General features: G+C 40.2%; 1 protein-coding gene and 1 non-coding gene across 8 annotated transcripts in view; one reads left to right on the top strand and one right to left on the bottom strand.

Annotated features, from left to right (window-relative positions):
- SMARCC1 (SWI/SNF related BAF chromatin remodeling complex subunit C1) overlaps window positions 1-16,939 on the top strand; it is a 181,255-nt gene that overhangs the window by 5,589 nt on the left and 158,727 nt on the right. For all 7 annotated transcript variants that reach the window (XM_089919220.1, XM_089919222.1, XM_089919219.1 and 4 more), the window contains exon 2: window positions 2,847-2,966. In XM_089919220.1, the coding sequence (XP_089775346.1) occupies window positions 2,847-2,966 (120 nt within the window). The remainder of the gene's footprint in view (window positions 1-2,846; window positions 2,967-16,939) is intronic.
- LOC115803159 (U6 spliceosomal RNA) lies at window positions 9,832-9,935 on the bottom strand. The gene has a single exon (XR_016394785.1). It is a non-coding gene; the product is annotated as a U6 spliceosomal RNA (small nuclear RNA).

Below are 16,939 nucleotides of genomic sequence, written 5' to 3'. Positions count from 1 at the left end.
ATGGCCGCTGAGCCTGCGCGTCTGGAGCCTGTGCTCCGCAACGGGAGAGGCTACAACAGTGAGAGGCCCGCATACCGCAAAAAAAAAAAAAAAAGAAAAAATTGCTTACCTGGTTTTTAACTTCTAAATTATAATAAAATGTGTTCTTTAACTGAGATATATGATAATATTTAAAGTGGATTTTTTTTTTTAAAGTCCAATGGTTCTTAAAGTGTAGTTCCCAGTCACATAGTGTCACGTGGGAACTTGTTAGAAATGCAGATTCTTGGGCCTGACTTATTGAATTAAGAGAACCCTTATTTTAGACTAACAGAATTGACATCTTAGGTGCTTAATTGTATGAAACTTGTCTCCAGTTTTTGGCTCATGTCTGACATATTTGTTTCACTTTTTGGCCTTAAGGAAATGTGTTTTTACAGGACACCTTTAAATTGAATAAAAGGAAGCTATCTGTAAGGATAAAAAGGAGCAGTGTACAACAGGGATAGACAGACTTTTTCTATAAAGGTCAAGAGTAAATATTGAGGCTTTGCGGGCCATGCAGTCTCAGCTGCAACTGCTCAACTCTGCTCTTGCAGGAAAGCAGCCATAGACAATGTGCAAATGAATGAGTGTGCTGTGTTGATAAAACTTTATTTATGGACACTGACATTTGAATTTTATATTATATTCATGTGTCATGAAATATTATTTTTCTTTTAATTTTTTCCCAGCCATTTAAAAAATGTAAAAACCATTCTTAGCTTGTGGGCCACACAGAAACAGGCAGTAGACTGGATTTTACCAACCTTTGCTCTCGGGGATTTCATGTAAAATAAAGCATTCCGGACTTCCCTGGTGGTGCAGTGGTTAAGAATCCGCCTGCCAGTGCAGGGGACACGGGTTTGAGCCCTGGTCCGGGAAGATCCCACATGCCGCAGAGCAACTAAGTCTGTGTGCCGCAACTACTGAGCCTGTGCTCTAGAGCCCGCCAGCCACAATTGCTGAGCCCGCGTGCTGCAACTGCTGAGCCCGCATGCAGCAACTGCTGAGCCCGCATGCAGCAACTACTGAAGCCCGTGTGCCTAGAGCCTATGCTCCGCAACAAGAGAAACCTCGACAATGAGAAGCCCCACTCACCCCAACTAGAGAAAGCCTGGACACAGCAACGAAGACCCAGTGCAGCCAAAAATAAATAAAATTAAAAAAAATAAAAATAAAGCATTCCAACAAAATACCATTCTTCAGCAAAGTTAACTGCATGCTGGCTGCTCTATTTAGAGTGGAAAGCTAACATACCTGAACAAATAAAAATTTGTGAGGATACTAAGCTTTAAGAAGAATTGCCCTTTTATATTATGCTCTGTCTTTGATTGACAGTAGCACATCTTGAGAGCCAGTCAACTTAAGGCATAGTAATTAATGGTGGACTGTGTAGCTGATATTTTGCTGTATGTGTATCACTGAGACATTATTTATTGCAAGAGAAACATTATCTTGAAATGTTGGGTGGTACTGGGAAAGAGGTTCTTTCCAGGAAGAAAACTTTAGTTTTTTTATGGAAGGAAGTATAGATGTTTTTTCCTGATCAAAATTGGAGGTTAAAAAAAAAAAAATTAATGATGGCTTTTCAAAGTGATAGTGAATGCTTAATACTAAGTTAAATTTTTACATTTAATTGAACTCAGTAATTTATGCTTTCCCTGTCATGTACCCTTTATCTTTCCTTGCTGTAATGCTCGCTTGCTGTCTGTCTACCACAAATTTGGCCTTCTTGACATTATTCACATTAGCATGGATAACTTTTCGTGTACATTTGTTTTAAAAAAATTTTATTGTGGTAAAAATCTTATAAAATTTACCATCCTAACCATTTTTAAGTGCCCACACATGTATTTTTTTTAATGCATAAAAACAGTCATGTTATTATGCTTAGAGTTCCTGTGTGTCTGGAATTTGGATGGGCACAGTAGGGCCAATTATCTCTGCTCAGTGGTGTCTGGGGCCTTGACTGGGGATGTTTGATGATTGGTGGTGACCTGACAGCTGGGGGCCACAATCACCTGGAATCATCTTTACTCATGTGTCTGGTGGTTGTGCTGTCAGTCTTCTGAACAGCAGCTGGGGACTCTCCATGTGGCCTCTCAGTGTAGCCTGGGCTTCCTCAGTATGGTGATGTCAGGGTGGTTGGACTTCATTGTTGTTCAGGACTCCAGAGGTGGGTGTCCCAAAAGAACTACATGGAAGCTGCATGATCTTTTTTGATTTATCTTCAGAAGTCACACAGCATCACTTCTGTTGCATTCTAATGGTTTTAAGTGAGTCACTGAGGATGGTCCTGATTCAACAGAGGAGGGCCATAGATCCCCACCTCTTGTTGAGAGGAGTATCAAAGAATTTGTGGACTTGTTTGAAAAACTGTAACACAGTTGGCTCTCTGGCCACATGTGAAATATAGTGGCCAGTATGTCTCATTCCATTGTATTAGGTTGGCCAGAAATTTCGTTCGGGTTTTTCTGTTACATCTTATGGAAAAACCCGAACAAACTTTTAGGCCAATTCAGTAGCATCAGGCTCAAGTTTGAGGTCCAGGATCTCACCATTTAATTTAGGTCCGGGTGCAGATGAGATGACACTTGGGTTTGGTTTCTTGGGCATAGTATTTCTCATTCTTAAGATCTGTTAACTGAAAGGACATGTTATCTATCCCTCCCCACGGCTCCCAGTATTTGTTTATGTAAGTGTCTCAGACACTTAAAAATCTGCCACCAGGCCAGTACTTAGGTACTGGGAAGTAAGCGAACATTGTCTTCCATTGTCTTCTGCACAGTTGCCCCAGTTTTTGAGTCTCTGTCTTTATCTTGCAGTATGTTCATGCGGATGCTCCTACCAATAAAACACTGGCTGGGCTGGTGGTACAGCTTCTCCAGTTCCAGGAAGATGCCTTTGGGAAACATGTCACCAACCCGGCCTTCACCAAACTCCCTGTAAGTACATCAGCTTATCAGTTTCTGTACTCTTGGGTGCAGCCTACAGCTCTTTATTTTGCTGCTGCTATCCTATAGAATAGGAAAAAGGAGGAATCGCTACAGAATTTTAGCTATAGAACACTTGCTTTTGAACTGTAGGAAGCATCTCTTTCAGGAGTCATTTAAAATTTGCATTAAACATCACAATTATTGCCTAGACTTAACTGTTAACATTTTACTATGTTGTAGTTTCCTTATTGTCTTTACTGTACTAAGTCTTTTCCATTTTTTTCTCCTGTTTCAGTTCTTGTGGCTAGAATGTTGTTTCTTGGAATCTTATTATATTTTGTAGGTGGGATTCTTCTGAGCTTATGTGAGAATATGATTCTGTTCTCCTTGCAGTTGGTATTTTGACTGAAAGTTTGGCTTGGTATAGAAATATTGGGTTATGCCTTATTTCCACATTTGATTTTGTACAGAAAAATCTGATGTTACTTGTTGATATCCCCCTTTTTTTTTAATTTTTGAAATATATTTATTTATTTATTTATGGCTGCGTTGGGTCTTTGTTGCTATGCGTGGGCTTTCTCTAGTTGCGGCGAGTGGGGGCCACTCTTCATCGTGATGCGCAGGCTTCTCGTTACAGTGGCTTCTCGTTGCGGAGCATGGGCTCTAGGTGTGCGGACCTCAGTAGTCGTGGCATGCAGGCTCAGTAGTTATGGCTCGCCAGCTCTAGAGCGCAGGCTCAGTAGTTGTGGCGCATGGGCTTAGGTGCTCTGCGACATGTGGAATCTTCCCGGACTGGGGCTCGAACCCATGTCCCCTGCACTGGCAGGCGGATTCTTAACCACTGCGCCACCAGGGAAGTCCTTGATTTCCCCCTTTTTAATACTGATCTTTAAAATTCATAAATAAGTCTAGTTATCATAAGTCATGATCTGAAGACTCAGTTATGTTTCTTTAGCTCAGGGAACATTCAGTCTGTTAGTCTTCTCTGCCATCCTGTATTTCTTTATATTTTTGAACTCTGATTGTACAAATACTAGATTTCCGGGAACTATCTGTCCTATATTTTCCCATAATTTTTGTCTTCCATTTCTCTGATTCGGGTTTTTGTAGTTTCCAGTCTGCTGTTTGTTGCCTCTACTGAATTTATTATTGGTAGACCTTTTTATAAATCTCAAAAGGTTCCGATTTGTGTGTTCTCATTTCATCACTAAACTTTTTGTTTTAATAACTCACTGATTTCTCAGATATAATTGAGAATAAAAAATATTGTTTTACTGATATTGCAGTAAATCTGTTCATTTCACTACGGTATTTTTGCTATCCAGACATTTATCTTCATTAAGTCAAATATATGGATGTGTTTTTTTGAATGACTTTGGGAAGTTTTCTCCACTTGTAGGTGATAAAGGATTTCAGCCATGTGTTCTTCTAGTATTTGTAGAAGAACAAATTTCTACACCATTTGTAGGTGTCATTTTTTACATGTAACTCTGTTATCCATTTAGAATTTATCTTGGTATTTATTGTGAGCAGTGGATCCAGTGCTCACACACACACAAAAAAAAGCAGTTTTATCTTTTTTCCATATGATCATCTGGTTAACCCAACAACATTTATTAAAGGGTGCTGCTTTTCTGCATGATTTTTTTTTTAAGATTTTTTTTGATGTGGATCTTTTTTTGTTAAATTTATTTTATTTTTGGCTGTATTGGGTCTTCGTTGCTGTGTGTGAGCTTTTCTCTAGTTGGGGTGAGCAGGGGCTACTCTTCGTTGCGGAGCATGGGCTCTAGGCGTGTGGGCTTCAGTAGTTGTGGCACGGGCTCAGTATTTATGGTGTGTGGGCTTAGTTGCTCCGTGGCATGTGGGATCTTCCCAGACCAGGGCTCGAACCTGTGTCGCCTGCATTGGCAGGCAGATTCTTAACCACTTTGCCACCAGGGAAGCCCTGATGTGGACCATTTTTAAAGTCTTTGTTGAATTTGTTACAATATTACTTCTGTTTTATATTTTGTTTTTTTTTGGCCATGAGGCATGTGGGATCTTAGCTCCCTGACCAGGGATTGAACTCACACCCTCTGCATTGGAACGTGAAGGTTTTTTTTTTTTTTTTTAAATAATGTTTGTTTTTATACTGCTTTTATTTTATTTTATTTTTTAAAATATTTATTTATTTATTTATTTTTGACTTAGTTGCAGCACGCGGGCTCTTCCTTGCAGTGCGGGGTCTTCTCTCTAGTTGTGGCATGTGGGCTCAGTAGTTGCAGCACACGGGCTTGGTTGCCCTGTGGCATGTGGGATCTTAGCTCCCCAACCAGGGGTCGAACCCACGTCCCCTGCATTGGAAGGTGGATTCTTAACCACTGGACTGCCAGGGAAGTCCCTTCCTCACTGATTTGAGTTCAGCAAATATTTAGCATTTGATTATGTGCCAAGTTCTGAGAATTCAAGGAGTAATGCAGTGTATTGTTTGTCTTCAGGGAGCTTACTTACCCTCTAGTGACCTATATGAATAGAGCCTTTGACTTTCTTCATCTCAGGAAATGTTTTCCAAGGGAAAGGACATTTGAACGGAGTCCTGAAAGTAGAGTATGGGTTCTTTAGGGACATGCTGGAAGATTGGATTTTCAGGCAGTGATAGCAACATATAAAAGCCTAAAGGCTTTTAATGTAGTTGCAAATAGTTCAACAGGGCTAGAACTGAGGGACAGTAGGCAGAAATATGGGCCAGAATCAGTCATAAAATGACAGGTTTACTGTGTTAGAAGTGTGGCTTTTATCTTGAAAGTGATTAGGAAGCACAGCAAGGGGGTAGAACTTTGTGATTTTTTTTTGTGTGTGTGTGGGGAGGGTGGGTTGTGGGGCTGAAATAAGAAAGAATTGACTGAGATGACTCCACTGAGCAGATTGCTTTCTCACTAAGGTGGAAGCCAGAGTATAAAAGCAGGTTTCTGGAGAAAGGTACTCAGTTTAGCCTGTGTTGAGGTTGGCTCTCCTGTAGGTACCTCAGGTTTAGAAATCCTATAGGTAGTTGGAAATGAGATCTGGAGTTCAAGAGAACAGATTGAATTAGAGGAAGAGATTTGGGAATTACTGGGTACTGGTTGAATTCACATTTGCAGAGCAAGATCATTCCTTTTATTTTAATTATTTTTTAGCTAATGCTTTCAAAATACCTATTTCTTAATATGTGATTTAAGTTATATATATTTGTAGTATATTGGTATTATAGTAAGTACATGCATATAATTTATAAATACATTGTTAGATATTGGAGGTACTTGCTCATTTTTTAATAAATGGGAACTACCCTACTGGATAATCAGCATATTTCATTTTCTGAATTATGTGACCATTTGAGGTTTTTGGGTAACTTAAAATTAATTGAAAGTAAAAATTTGCAAGAATAGTATAAAGAACTTTCACTTTCATTTAGAATCCCCAATTTTTAGCATTTAACCGCATTTGCTTTATCATTGTCTTTTTCTCTACATGTTTGGGCATATTATTCTGAATCATTTGAAAGCTCCATGTTCCTTTACCTCCAAATACTTGAGTGTTTATTTCCTGTTCTCTTATATTATCAACTGGATTAGAGTTATCAAATCAGGAACTGGTTGAAGTTTTCATCATTTAAAACACTGTAATATAATACAGATTATATTTTATCAAGTATAAAATCATTTAGAATAAAATTTACATGTAGCTTTATATGAAGTATTGTATGTAAGGTGATTCACATTGTGTTTTTGGTATTTCTAATTAGGATTGTATGAGTGTCTTAAAAAATAGTATTTACAAGGGACTTTATTTGTGGGATATTTAACTCCAGGGAAGTAAACCATTATTGTTTTTCCAGATTTTAAAGATTAGAGAAGAATATTTTTAGGAATAAACCAGAATTAAAAATAAGTCATGACTTAGTGCCAGTGGGACCAGATGTACTTCTTTTTCTCTCAGAATAGTGTTTAGCTTTTTTCAAAATGAAAGGGATTGATATAATGTGTAATGGTGTAAAACAAAAATGGAGGAGAGAGACAATAAAGCAGAGAATGTTTTAGTGAAACATGTAAGCTATTTACCTTAAAAAGCTTTTTTTCCTGAATAAACTGGACTGGTGTAGGAGTTCACTGTTTGGGCTGTTTGTTTTTTGATTTTTTAAAAATCAAAATGGAACTTTATGTACTAACTTCCTAAGTCATATTGGATATTAAACAGCTGACTCAACATAGGGTAGGTTCTATCTAGTGCTAATTGAGAAGTTAGAAAGATTTAGGGGAAAAAAGTACTTTGTAAGGCTAAAAATATATTGCATAGGCAAACATAATATGAATTGAAATATTTTTTACCTCCACAAGTAAAAATTGTTGTCATTCCATAATCCCTTGAAGGCTTAGTACATTTGCATGCATGACACAAACATAATTGTAACTACAGGCATATAGACTATAGACAATTTTGTATTCTACTTTTTAATTTATATTTTATTTATTTATTAAAAAAATTTTATTATGGTGTAGTTGATTTACAATGTTGTGTTAGTTTCAGTTGTACAGCATAGTGATTCAGTTATATATATGTGTGTATATACATATATATATATATTCATTCTTTTTCAGATTCTTTTCCCATGTAGGTTATTATAGAAAATTGAGTGGAGTTCCCTCTGCTATACAGTAGGTCCTTGTTGGTTATCTATTTTAAGTTCATTTATATCAGTTTTAAATTTTATTTTATTTTATTTATTTATTTATTCATTTTGGTTGCCCCAGGTCTTAGCTGCGGCACGCAGGATCTTCATTGCGGCATGTGCGATCTTTAGTTGTGGCATGCGGACTTCTTAGTTGCAGCATGAGAACTCTTAGTTGTGGCATGCATGTGGGATCTTGTTCCCTAGCCAGGTATCGAACCTGGGCCCCCTGCACTGGGAGTGCAGGGTCTTAGTCACTGGACCACCAGGGAAGTCCCTATATCATTTTTTTTTTTTGCGGTACACGGGCCTCTCACTGTTGTGGCCTCTCCCGTTGCGGAGCACAGGCTCCAGACGCGCAGGCTCAGCAGCCATGGCTCACGGGCCCAGCCGCTCCGCGGCATGTGGGATCTTCTCGGACTGGGGCACGAACCCGTGTCCCCTGCATCGGCAGGTGGACTCTGAACCACTGCACCACCAGGGAAGCCCCCTATATCATTTTTTTAAATTAGATTGCACATATGAGTGATATCATATGATATTTGTCTTTCTCTGTCTGACTTCACTTAGCATGAAAATCTCTAGGTCCATCCACATTGCTGCAAATGGCATGATTTCGTTCTTTTTTTTATAGGTAAGTAATATTCCGTTGTATATATATACCATATTTTATTTATCCATCCACCTGTCAATGGATATTAAGTTGCTTCCATGTCTTGGTTATTGTAAATAGTGCTGCAGTGAACATTGGAGTTCATATATCTTTTTTTTTTTTTAATAAATTTATTTATTTATTTTTGGCTGTGTTGGGTCTTCGTTTCTGTGCGAGGGCTTTCTCCAGTTGCGGCGAGCGGGGGCTACTCTTCATCGCGGTGCGCGGGCCTCTCACTTTTGCGGCCTCTCCCATTGCGGAGCACAGGCTCCAGATGTGCAGGCTCAGTAGTTGTGGTTCACGGGCTTAGTTGCTCCGCGGCATGTGGGATCTTCCCAGACCAGGGCTCGAACCTGTGTCCTCTGCATTGGCAGGCAGATTCCCAACCACTGTACCACCAGGGAAGCCCCATATATCTTTTTGAATTATGGTTTTCTTCGGATATATACACAGGAGTGGGATTGCTGTATCATGTGGTAGTTCTAATTTTAGTTTTTTAAGGAACCTCCATGCTGTTCTCTGTAGTGGCTGTACCAATTTACATTCCCACCAACAGTGTAGGAGGGCTCTGTTTTCTGTTTTCTCCACATCCTCTCCGGTATTTATTGTTTGTAGACTTTTTTTTTTTGCCGTACGCAGGCCTCTCACTGTTGTGGCCTCTCCCGTTGCGGAGCACAGGCTCTGGACGCACAGGCCCAGCGGCCGTGGCTCACGGGCCTAGCCGCTCCACGGCATGTGGGATCCTCCCGGACCAGGGCACGAACCCATGTCCCCTGCATCGGCAGGTGGACTCTCAACCACTGCGCCACCAGGGAAGCCCTGTTTGTAGACTTTTTGATGATGGCCGTTCTGACTGGGGTTAGGTAATACGTCATTGCAGTTTTGATCTGCATATCTCTGATAATTAGTGTGTATCCTTGCCTGTTTCGTCATGTCTTAATTGACCATAGGTGCATGGGTTGTATTCTGCCTTTTAAAATAGATCATAAGGGGACTTCACTGGTGGCGCAGTGGTTAAGTGTCCGCCTGCCAATGCAGGGGACACGGGTTTGCGCCCTGGTCCAGGAGGATCCTAAATGCCGTGGAGCAACTAAGCCTGTGCACCACAAGTACTGAGCCCGCGTGCTACAACTACTGAAGCCTGCGTGCCTAGAGCCTGTGCTCCACAACAAGAGAAGCCACTGCAATGAGAAGCCTGCGCATCGCAACAAAGAGTAGCCCCCGCTCACCGCAACTAGAGAAAGCCTGTGCGCAGCAACAAAGACCCAGCACAGCCAAAATAAATACTTTAAGAAAAAGAATAAAATTTCATTTTACTTTATTTTTTTATTGAGGTATAGTTGATTTACAATTTGTTAATTACTGTTGTACAACAAAGTGATTCAGTTATGCACACATATATTCTTTTTTTATATTCTTTTCTGTTATGACTTATCCTGGGATATTGAATATAGTTCTCTGTGCTACTGAATATAGTTCTCTGACCTTGTTGTTTATCCATTCTATATATAAAAGCTTACATCTGCTAACCCTCCCAAAATATGGAACACTTCACAAATTGTGAGTCATCCTTGTGCAGGGGCCATGCTAATCTTCTCTGTATTGTTCCGATTTTAGTATGTGCTGCCGCAGCAAGCACTCCTGTAACTTTATTTTTAAGCATTATTTTAGGTTTTGGAGATCAGCACTAAAATATGGTTGTCTTTAATACGACTTCAGTCAGAAGTCTTGATAGACTTTAAAACCAGTTGATTTTGCCGAAAATAAAGCTCATTCATTTCTTTTTTTTAAAATTAACTACTTATTTTTTGGGCTGTGCAGGGTCTTAGTTGCGGCATGTGGGATGTCTCCTTGAGGCGCGGGTTCAATAGTTGTGGCGCACGGGCTTAGTTGCCCTGTGGCATATGGGATCTTAGTTCCCTGAACAGGGATTTAACCTGCGTCCCCTGCATTGGAAGGTGGATATTTAACTCCTGGACCACCAGGGAGGTCCCTCATTCATTTTTTTTAAAAATTTAATTTTATTTATTTATTTTTGGTTGCATTGGTTCTTTGTTGCTGCATGTGGGCTTTCTCTAGTTGTGGCGAGTGGGGGCTACTCTTCATTGCGGTGCGCGGGCTTCTCATTGCGGTGGCTTCTCTTTGTTGCAGAGCATGGGCTCTAGGTGCGTGGGCTTCAGTAGTTGTGGCGTGTGGGCTCAGTAGTTGTGGCTTGTGGGCTCTAGAGTGCACATTTAATAGTTGTGGTGCACGGGCTGAGTTGCTCCGCGGCATGTGGGATCTTCCCGGACCAGGACTCAAACCTGCGTCCCCTGCATAGGCAGGTGGATTCTTAACCACTGTGCCACCACGGAAGCCCCCTTATTCATTTCTTTTCTTTTTTTTTTTTAATAAATGTATTTATTTTATTTGTCTTTAGCTATGTTGGGTCTTCATTGCTGCGCATGGGCTTTCTCTAGTTGCGGCAAGCAGGGGCTACTCTTCGTTGAGACGCTCAAGCTTCTCATTGTGGTGGCTTCTCTTGTTGCGGAGCACAGGCTCTAGGATTGTGGACTTCAGTATTTGTGGCACATGGGCTCAGTAGTTGTGGCTTGCGGGCTCTAGAGTGCAGGCTCAGTAGTTGTGGCACGTGGGCTTAGTTGCTCCATGGCATGTGGGATCTTCCCAGACCATGGATTGAACCTGTGTCCCCTGCATTGGCAGGCGGATTCTTAACCACTGCACCACCAGGGAAGCCCTCATTCATTTCTTAAATTGAAATAATGTAAGATACCGAATCTCCACCAAATAGTTTCTTGAGCCAGGTGTTATGGGAAGAGCCCTGAGCTTAGGAATTAAATAGCCATATCCTACCACTCTGCAACCTTGTGTGAAGGCACTTCGACCTGTAGTACCATTTCTGGGAACGTGTTCCTTGCCCTACTGATCCCATGGCATAGTTGTTAGAATCACATGATGTGTGATAATAAAAGCTCTTTGAGAAATTAGAAGTAGTATGTAGTACTTTAAGACATAAAAAGTAGTTTGCTGACTTGTATAGCAAAAGTGGTTTTGGTAAAAGTAAAAATGTACATGTAAGGCATACATATTATTTAAACATTTATTATACTTCTTTGCGGTGCGCGGGCCTCTCACTGCTGTGGCCTCTCCCGTTGCGGAGCACAGGCTCCAGACGCACAGGCTCAGCGGCCATGGCTCACGGACCCACCCGCTCCGCGGCATGTGGGATTCTCCTGGACCGGGGCACGAGCCCGTGTCCCCTGCATCAGCAGGCAGACTCTCAACCACTGCACCACCAGGGAAGCCCTCAAATCCAGTTCTTAAGGAAGGTCCCAAAGAGCCATGTCCTCTTGTTTCTCTTCAACTTATGTTCCAGACATAGTGTATTTTGTGTAAATGAGCTGTGAACCTGAGAACTAACAGAATGCTGTAGTGCCCTTTGAATTAAAGCCAGAGTTTTCAGTTGAACATTGATAACACTTGCTTTACCTTCTTACTCACTGCAAGTGTTTAGTATATATTTATTGGTTGATGTACCTTTGCTGTGATGTTAGTAACTGTCTCAAAGACAGTGAGAGTGGAAGGCTCTTTAAAAAAAATAAGCTAGAGAACCGAACCGTATTTACTTTCTGAAATTAAGCTTTTCTTAAAATATCTACAAAAATGTAAAGCGCAGTACTGACTGATTTTAAAGCAACTATCAGAACTCAGTGAAATGATTATTACTCTTCAAAAGGAAATATGTTGTGGAGATTGATACAAATAGTTTCAAGGGACTATCATTAAAATTTTTGGAATTGATTTTCAAAATGTCATAGGAACGTATATAGGGTTTTTATATCTATCTTTGGTGGAATGTAATGAATACTTCAGGGTAAAATTTGTTGTCAAAGCCAGTTCTAATAATAAGGTCATGTGATTGAACTGGGTAGTACAATTTTGGGACATTTTAAACAAGTCACAGTCTGTAGGCTATCTCTCACTGATACTTTGGAATTTCTACCCATTAAGCGTGACTGACTTCATGGCAGGAATTCTCATGAACTTGGTCAGTCTGGTGTAGAGGAAAGGATGGGAGTTTGAGGACTGTCACTTCAATGATCTGTTTCCTTTATTTGAGTCAATAAACCATGCTTTGTGCTAAATAAATTTTAGGGAAAAGAAAGTTAATAAGAAAGGGCTTAGAGTTGTCAGAAAAAGGAGTTGGATCTGATCCTTGGTTTTATAATTGTTCCCTTCAGAGTACCTGAGTGGCAGGAATAAATGGGCAGGTCTAAGAGGAATCTGTTGTCTTCAAATTTTTCACTTTGAACAGTTTTTCCTGATAGACTTCTTTTTGAGCTTTCTACTCCTGAAAGTGTTCTGTGGCAAAGAAGCATTAGAAAACTATGAATCAGTGAACATTATGGTCCCTACAGGTTTAAGTATTTTATTATCTGTATCTGAGAATGGTATTGTTTTGCCAAGATCATGCTAAATTCTAGGACTTTCTGCAAAGGGGGAGGAAAAGACCAAGATTAGCATGTAAGTCTGAGAAGCAAGAACAAAAGTACTTCTGGAGACAAATCACTCATCTTAGTCACCACAGGAGTGATACTACACTCTTGGAGTGACTGGAGAAGTTCCTGATGTCCATGGGGTCCAATCTAGCAGGGAGGGCAAAACTGTAGAGACTTCAGACTGCAGCCTGGATCTCCTTAGAACAAGGACATTGTCTTACAAATACAGTTATCAAATTTAGGAAGTTTAACATTGACACAATACCATTATCTACTATATAATCTGTCTTCACATTTCACTAATTATCTCAGAAATGTATCTTATAAGATCTAAACCAAGATCCCACATTTTAGTTATATCTCTTTAGTCTTGATTAATTTGAAATAGTTCAGCCTGTCTTTGTCATTCATGACTTAAATTTTTAACCACTGGACTGCCTGTTCTTCATGACTTAAATTTTTGAAGCATATAGACAAATGTTAGATTTGTAAAATTGTTCCATGTTATTACTTGTAGTTGCAGTTTGTTCATTCTGGTTACTGTTTAAGGGTTTGGCAAATTTTTTCTTAAAGGGACAGATGGTAAATATTTTAGGCTTGCAGGTATATGGACTCTGTCACAACTACCCAACTCTGTTGTAGCATAAAAAGCAGCCAAAGACAATTACCTACATGAGTAGGTGTGACTGTGTTCAAATGAAAATTTAAAAAATGGGCAGCTTGGTCATAATTTAGTATCCCTTGCTGCATAGTATTTCACTATGGGCATATTGCACAGTTTATTTATCCATTCTACCATTGATGGGTTTTTGGGGTTATTTCCAGTTTAGGGCTATTGCAAATAGTGCTGCTGTGAATATTTTTGCATATATCTTCTGGTAAACATAGGTATTTATGTCAGTTACACTCCCACATGTGGAATTGCTGGGTCACAGGGGGTGCATGTTCAGCTTTAGCAGATATGGCCAGTTTTCCAGAACGCTTGTGCCAATTTATACTCCCACATGCAGTGTACAGTGTACAAGGGTTCTAATACTCTACTTTCTCACCAATGCTTGTAAGTTGTCTGTCTTTTTAATTTTAGTTTTTTGGTGGATTTGTGGTGATACGCATTGTTTTGTAGTTGCTGATAACTAATGAAGTTGAGCACCCTTTTATATTTTGCACCATTGGGCTGTTCTTTTCTGTTTTTTACCAATTTTTTAAAAAAATTAATTATTTTTGGCTGCGTTGGGTGTTCATTGCTGTGCGCGGGCTTTCTCTAGTTGCGGCGAGCAGGGCCTACTCTTCGTCGTAGTGCGCGGGCTTCTCATTGCAGCGGCTTCTCTTGCGGAGCACGGGCTCTAGGTACATGGGCTCCAGTAGTTGTGGCATGCAGGCTCGGTAGTTGTGGCTCGTGGGCTCTAGAATGCAGGCTCAGTAGTTGTGGTGCACGGGCTTAGTTGCTTCGCGGGATCTTCTCGGATCAGGGCTTGAACCTGTGTCCACTGCATTGACAAGCGGATTCTTAACTACTGCACCACCAGGGAAGCCCCTGATGTGTTTCTCGAAGCTGAGGATTTATATCCTTTAAAATTTCTAAGAAACTTTAGCTTTTATTCTTCTGTGTCTAGTTGTCTAATTTTCTGTCAGCTGTGCTTTTACTTTCATTGGATGTTATTTGTTCTACGGGTTACATATATATATTTCTCAAGTCTTTCTCTCTTTTTAGTGTCCTTAATCACTTTATGTATTCTAATTTTACAAGCCCTGTCATGTTGTTTCTATTATCTGAAAATGTTAGGATTCTAATCTTGCTGTTAGCTTTGTCTGTTGATTTGAAAACACTTAATTATGTTTGAATTGTGGCCTTTCACTTCTCTTGCAGTGGAAGTTTATTTGGGAATCCTGTTGACCTGGGTTGAGAATTTGCTCAGTAAGGCACTTCAGAGGACCCGCCAACTTTAGGACCAATTCTTTTTTTTTTTTTTTTTTATCTGCACCGTTCAGTATGCGGGATCTTAGTTCCCTGATCAGGGATGCAACCTGTGCCCCCTGCATTGGGAGTGTGCAGCCTTAACCACTGGACGACCAGAGAAGTCCCTAGGACCAATTCTTATGTTAATTTGGCATGGGGTTCCTAGACTAAGTATTGATAGTGTACGTCTCCAACTCAAATTATCTTGAGGCGGAAGCTTGTTTTCCTCCTTAGTTTTTAGCTGGCAGATATTTTTTCTAGCTTATCCTTTCCCTAATGGTGTAACCTGTTTATACCCCTGGTGTTATGTGTCTATGTGTGTGGTAGGTGATTGTCTTAGTTCTAATGTCCTTACTTGCATAGGTCTGTAGTCTTACTTCCTGACCCTGTAGAGAAACTCAAACCCTAGCATTTAGGTTATCAAGGTTGATATTACTTACCTATTTAATCCCATTATCCCCAGCCTCCTGTCACCCTAGAATTTTAGTTTTTAATGCAACAAAATTGCCACTTTGACTTTTTTTTTTTTTTTTTTTTGCGGTACGCGGGCCTCTCACTGTTGTGGCCTCCCCCTTTGCGGAGCACAGGCTCTGGACGCGCAGGCTCCACGGCCATGGCTCACGGGCCAGCTGCTCCGCGGCATGTGGGATCTTCCCGGACCGGGGCACGAACCCGTGTCTGCTGCATCGGCAGGCGGACTCTCAACCACTGCGCCACCAGGGAAGCCCCACTTTGACTTTGAATTTTTTTTTTTCTTATTTTTGTCCCTGGGGATTTGTTCTCCTTCTAATTCAGCTACACATTTAAAATAATGTCTTTATTTTTTATCCAACATATATTTTTGGTGGTAGGGTTTTCTGGTTATTTAGTCTGCCATATTGCTAGAGCCATCAACACCTTTTCATCTGTAAAATGGGGTGAAGACAGTGAACTTGTGAGGAGTAAATGAGGTAATATATATAAAGTGCCTCTTGGTAAATTCTCAGTAACTGGTAGTAATTATAATACTTTTTGTTCTCCTCAAGAATAAGAATACTACACCAGTGATTACCTATGATTACAGGTGATAATTGTAACACTATTATCATTTCTTTTATTAATAAACTTGGGAAATGTTTCTAGAAAGCATTATTTTAACTCAAAGCAGTTAAAATACATAAAGAAACTTATGGAATGTTTAGTGTCATTGTACTTTGTGAGGTAAAATGATTCTGGACTCTAAGTGATAGGTTTTTTCCCCCGTAACTGTTTTCAATTTATGAAGATGACTGTGATTTTCTGTGAACATTCTTGGTTTCTGGCTCATGTTCAGTTTCTGCTCCTTTATTCACTTCCTCACATCCGCTTTCTGGCACAGTCATTCATTGATTAATAGACCCAAACATGGCATTATAAATGTGTATATTCTCCTCACACAAATGTATACGATTGTTGTCCTTTTTACTGCACGTTGGCACTACCTTGTCTTTAATGAATAAGTCAAAAAATAAAGAAATAAGGACACTGTGGCACAAGTTTAAAGCACTTTTAAGTATTGCAGTTAGGTTTATCTTTTTTAAGGTTTACTCAGCTCAGCAGAATTTTAAGTGGGCTGTATAAATAGGTAGGATGAGACCACTTTGTATACATCCAGAATAAGGTTAGATTAAATTTCCAATTTAGTCAGAGACGTAGCAGCTTATCAAAAGCAGTGTGGTCACACAACTGGGAATAGAAGCAGCCTGTTAGAGCTGTCCCTGACCCCCACAGTCTCTAATTGGGGTAAGCAGCTGCTTAGATAACTCACCAAAGGCAGGCTGCCTTTGCTGGCTCTGGAAGGCTCAAGTTTCGGTACCCTATTATTATTCTTTAGGTTTTTCAGTACTAATGAAGAGGAATTTACTCTTAACAATCTGGCTTCTTTAGAGAATGTTTAAGAACTTGAGCTCTAATATTTGAACCACATCCAGCGGCAGCTTGAGCAGGCCCTCTTCAGGGTGAATGTAGTTGGGATGAGGATTGAATGAGGAAGTACACTCAGGGGCCAGTGGGTGTCCCTGAGAGGTCTCTTGTCTCTGCCTCCAGCTTTCCATCCCCTGACTCTGGTCTACTACACTTTTATGTGGGTGATACTGATACTGAGCTTTTCAGGAGGACTAGAATCCCAAATCCATTTCCATGAAAGCTCTAAGAATCCTTGATGTATGA

Source organism: Delphinapterus leucas, chromosome 10 (assembly GCF_059928025.1).
Source record: "Delphinapterus leucas isolate spDelLeu-1000000601 "Yukka" chromosome 10, BTC_Dleu_Yukka2, whole genome shotgun sequence".
Taxonomy (NCBI): domain Eukaryota; kingdom Metazoa; phylum Chordata; class Mammalia; order Artiodactyla; family Monodontidae; genus Delphinapterus; species Delphinapterus leucas.
Note: the sequence above shows the minus strand (reverse complement) of the source record. Positions and strands in the feature narration are given on the sequence as shown.